The sequence below is a fragment of the Ciona intestinalis genome, unplaced genomic scaffold (genome assembly GCF_000224145.3).
Source record: "Ciona intestinalis unplaced genomic scaffold, KH HT001071.1, whole genome shotgun sequence".
NCBI classification, from domain to species: Eukaryota; Metazoa; Chordata; class Ascidiacea; order Phlebobranchia; family Cionidae; genus Ciona; species Ciona intestinalis.
The window spans coordinates 41,659-45,673 of NW_004191392.1; the positions used below are offsets into that span (position 1 = coordinate 41,659).

General features: G+C 39.1%; 1 protein-coding gene across 1 annotated transcript in view; it reads right to left on the reverse strand.

Annotated features, from left to right (window-relative positions):
• Nucleotides 1–4,015, reverse strand: part of LOC100175918 (organic cation transporter protein) — an 8,028-nt gene that overhangs the window by 3,247 nt on the left and 766 nt on the right. The window contains exons 3-5 of the mRNA XM_026839920.1: nt 3,581–3,835; nt 2,976–3,130; nt 2,274–2,442 (exon numbers count right to left, since the gene is read on the reverse strand). Of these exons, the coding sequence (XP_026695721.1) occupies nt 2,274–2,442; nt 2,976–3,130; nt 3,581–3,835 (579 nt within the window). The remainder of the gene's footprint in view (nt 1–2,273; nt 2,443–2,975; nt 3,131–3,580; nt 3,836–4,015) is intronic.

Genomic DNA, 4,015 nt, shown 5'->3' on the forward strand with positions numbered 1-4,015 from the left:
GGTGAGCCCATAGAATACACATGATACTGCAAACCTGGAGTTAAGATGAGGATTAACCATTGCTGCTACTTGAGAATAAACTGGCTGTTATCCACCTACAAAGTTACATACATGGTAACTTGTAAGCAGGCACGAGGTGTATGAAACAGTACACCCGTGTTATAACAAGTGTGGTTGCCCCGCCATGCAGGGATAAATAAGTTACACACATGGTGTATGAAACAGAACACCTATGTTATAATGACTGTCGTTGCCCCGCCATGCGAGGATAAATAAGTTACACACATGGTAACTTGTAAGCAAGCACAAGGTGTATGAAACAAAACACCCATGTTTTAACGACTGTTGTTGCCCCGCCATGCGAGGATAAATAAGTTACATACGTGGTAACTTGTAAGCTGGCACAAGGTGTATGAAACAGAACACCTATGTTATAGCGACTGTTGTTACCCCGCCATGCGAAGAAAAGTAAAATATTTAATTATTCTAAACACATTTATTCATTTATTACCATTGATAAAACTGGATGATTGAAACTCTCCTTAAATTTGATGTCCGGATCAAGTCTAGGAACCCGTAAACATTTGATGATGTCACAATGACATCATTATCCAAAGTTTTCGAAGAGAATGTTTTCATTTCTTCACATCCAGTGGCTTCTGTGATGTCATAAAAAAAGTAACGAATAAAAAAATGTAACTTATAAACATGGTGTGCTGTGCCCGGTTATAACGTATGTAACTTTGTGGGTAAATAGTCAGACAACCTAATTAATGACCACTGGGTTGGAGCAACTGGCTTCAAGTGTCTTGCCTAAGAATACATATAGACCAAAATGCACACTAGCATATAATGGCAGAAGTAATGATCTTTAAACCCAGTATAAGCATGAAGCAACTGCTCTGTTTAAACATTATGTTTTATGACATCTATATGGATAAGGACCTAATACAGGACTTTGGATTAAAGGATGAGATTACTTAGGTCCTACATTTTATTCTATATGGGTGAGGTCCTACAGTGAGGCACACAATGGGACCTAGGATTTAGGCCAGAGTTGGCCCATTACCCCAACATTGTATATGCACATTCTATTGTATATGGGTGAGGTCCTACAGTGAGGCATGCCATGGGACCTAGGATTTAGGCCAGAGTTGGCCCATTACCCCAACATTGTATATGCACATTCTATTCTATATGGGTGAGGTCCTACAGTGAGGCATGCCATGGGACCTGGGATTTAGACCAGAGTTGGTCCATTGCCCCAACATTGTATATGCACATTCTATTCTATATAGGTGAGATCCTACAGTGAGGCATGCCATGGGACCTGGGATTTAGACCAGAGTTGGCCCATTACCCCAACATTGTATATGCACATTCTATTCTATATGGGTGAGGTCCTACAGTGAGGCATACCAGTTTGCCCATATTATGTCTATGACATCAAAATTATAATCATGACATCAAAATTATAATCATGACATCATACCGCCATCTTGGTTACGTTGGCATCCAGTTGTCAGGTTATTCACTTGTTTCATTCGCCCAATTATTTCATTCGCTTCCTTACGCTGGTCATTAAGTATCAGCCATCGAGGTGACTCAGGTAAAACCCTGGGGTTAGAAAAGGTTGTTATATAGTAGGGTGGGAAAATATGGGACACCTTTTTATTCCATTTTCACATCTCATTTGGTAGTAAACAAAGAACATTCGAGGAATTATAAAACTGTATCCTCACAACTCCCATAGACTGTTGTTAATTGTTCAAAACAGGATCAAGATATTTGGACATTATGTGCTAAAGGTGTCCCATCTTCCCCCCCAGTACTCTATTATATGGTTGGGGGTTATATACGCATTATAAAAAGGGATTTATGATTGGGGTTATAAGGAATAACACTTGGGGTCATAAAAGGTTGGTATATTATAGATGTTTGTGGTTGTGTATGGGTTATAAAAAGTTATTTACGAGTACATTAGGTGTTTTGCCTTGGATAATAGGCCCACTTGGGTTATATGTAGTAAAATCAAAGAATTATACAAGGAGTTATAGAGATTGTTCGAAATTAGAACTGTTAAATCAGAGCAGCATTTCATAAACTAAGGGTTAGTTTACCCCTGGGGGTAAAATGTTTGTATTTAGAGTAAATGGGTTACCAAATTCATACCAGTATAGACAAATGTTGGTAGAATTCGAAGATTTTATTTAACACAAAAATATAACAAATTGCAAAGTATTTTTAATTAAAAGTAAAAACATGGGACCAACCACCATACAATGAGGGAAACAGCAATGGGAGCGGAAATGGCGAGTTGCAATCTTCTCCAATCTCTGGTGAACACGGCAACAAGTGCTAACATCATGAACCCCGTACCAAAGCCTGCCTCAGCAAATTGTGCAAGTGCTGCACGATACCGAGCTACTACAAGCTCAGATACTGTAGAAATAAATAAAGAGTTTTTATATGGCAACACTGCTATTTAGGTATCATGCATTCAACTTTTTAAGGTTTAAAAAATACATTTAATGAGCACACATCTACCTTTGTGGGTGAATGTTTCTCTGTATGGCTGACAACTTGGACAACCCATTAGTGACCACTGGGTTGGAACTTGGAACAATTACCGTTAAGTGTCTTGCCCACAGAGACACATACGTTCATAATGACAATAGCATGGATTTTTGAACCCATTACCTCTGGGTTAGAGGCAGTCGTTGCTACCATTGTGGGCGTATGTGTCCTTGGGCAAGACACTTAATGGCAATTGTCCAACCCAGTGGTCACTAATGGGTTGTCCAAATTATCAACCATACATAAAAAAAATTCAAAACCTAACCACTGTTAAAGTAACTTACATGGCAACTTGAAAGCTGACACAAGGTGTATGAAACAGAACACCCGTGTTATAACGACTGTGTTTTCCAGTCATGTAAGAATAAAATAAGTTTTCATTCATTCACATTTATTACCTAGCGTAAACAGCACAGGAAACATGCAGTAGACGAATATTCCAGTCAAGCCATTAAGAATACAGAATGTTACGAACGAATCTGCAAACGCTGTAGCAATTCCAAACGTAACAGATCCAACAGCACTTACAAGGAAAGCAACTCGTCTTCCAAATCTGTGAAAAACAAAGTTTAGTTTTAACAGTTGTGTGGATATAGTGATGGGTTGTACCAATTGTCAGCCAAACAAAAAAATAAATAGGCAATAAAATGTGCCTACAATGTTGGGGTAATGGGTCAACTCTAACCTAAATCCCAGGTCCCATGGCATGCCTTGCTGTAGGACCTCACCCATATAGAATAGAATGTGCATATACAATGTTGGGGTTATATGCCAACTCTGGCCTAAATCCCAGGTCCCATGGCATGCCTCTCTGTAGGACCTCACCCATATAGAATAGAATGTAGGATTCAAGTAATTAATGAAATACAATACTCCCATGACTAATAACTAAAATAATCTTTTAACACAGCTTAACACCCTACGAGGTGTATGAAACAAAACACCCATGTTTAACGACTGTCATTTTCCGGCCACGTGGGGATAAAATTATAAGTTATACTACCTGTCCGAAGTCAATCCAATGAATATGTTCCCAACCAACACCCCAGCCATAAAGATAGACTGTGTTACATAGCTTGCCCATATATTTCCGCATACAAGGCCAAACTCAGTGGCAATTGTGGTCTTCATAACTGAATGATCAAAGACCCAAGCGTCGCAGGTTCGAGTCTCAGGCATGGGAGTCAGGATGGTTTGGTTTTGAATGTTCTGTTGCCAGATAGAGCAATCAATGGTTGAAGTATTGGAGTAATAGATCCTGAAAAGCAAGCAGTTATTTTGGCTTTAAATTAAAAGGCATGTATGTAATTTATTTATTCATGCGTGGTGGGGCAACGACAGTCGTTATTACACAGGTGTTCTGTTTTATACACCTCGTACCCTATTGCTAGTACCACATATGTGAATAGACAGATAGGACTATAACCACTATCATGTC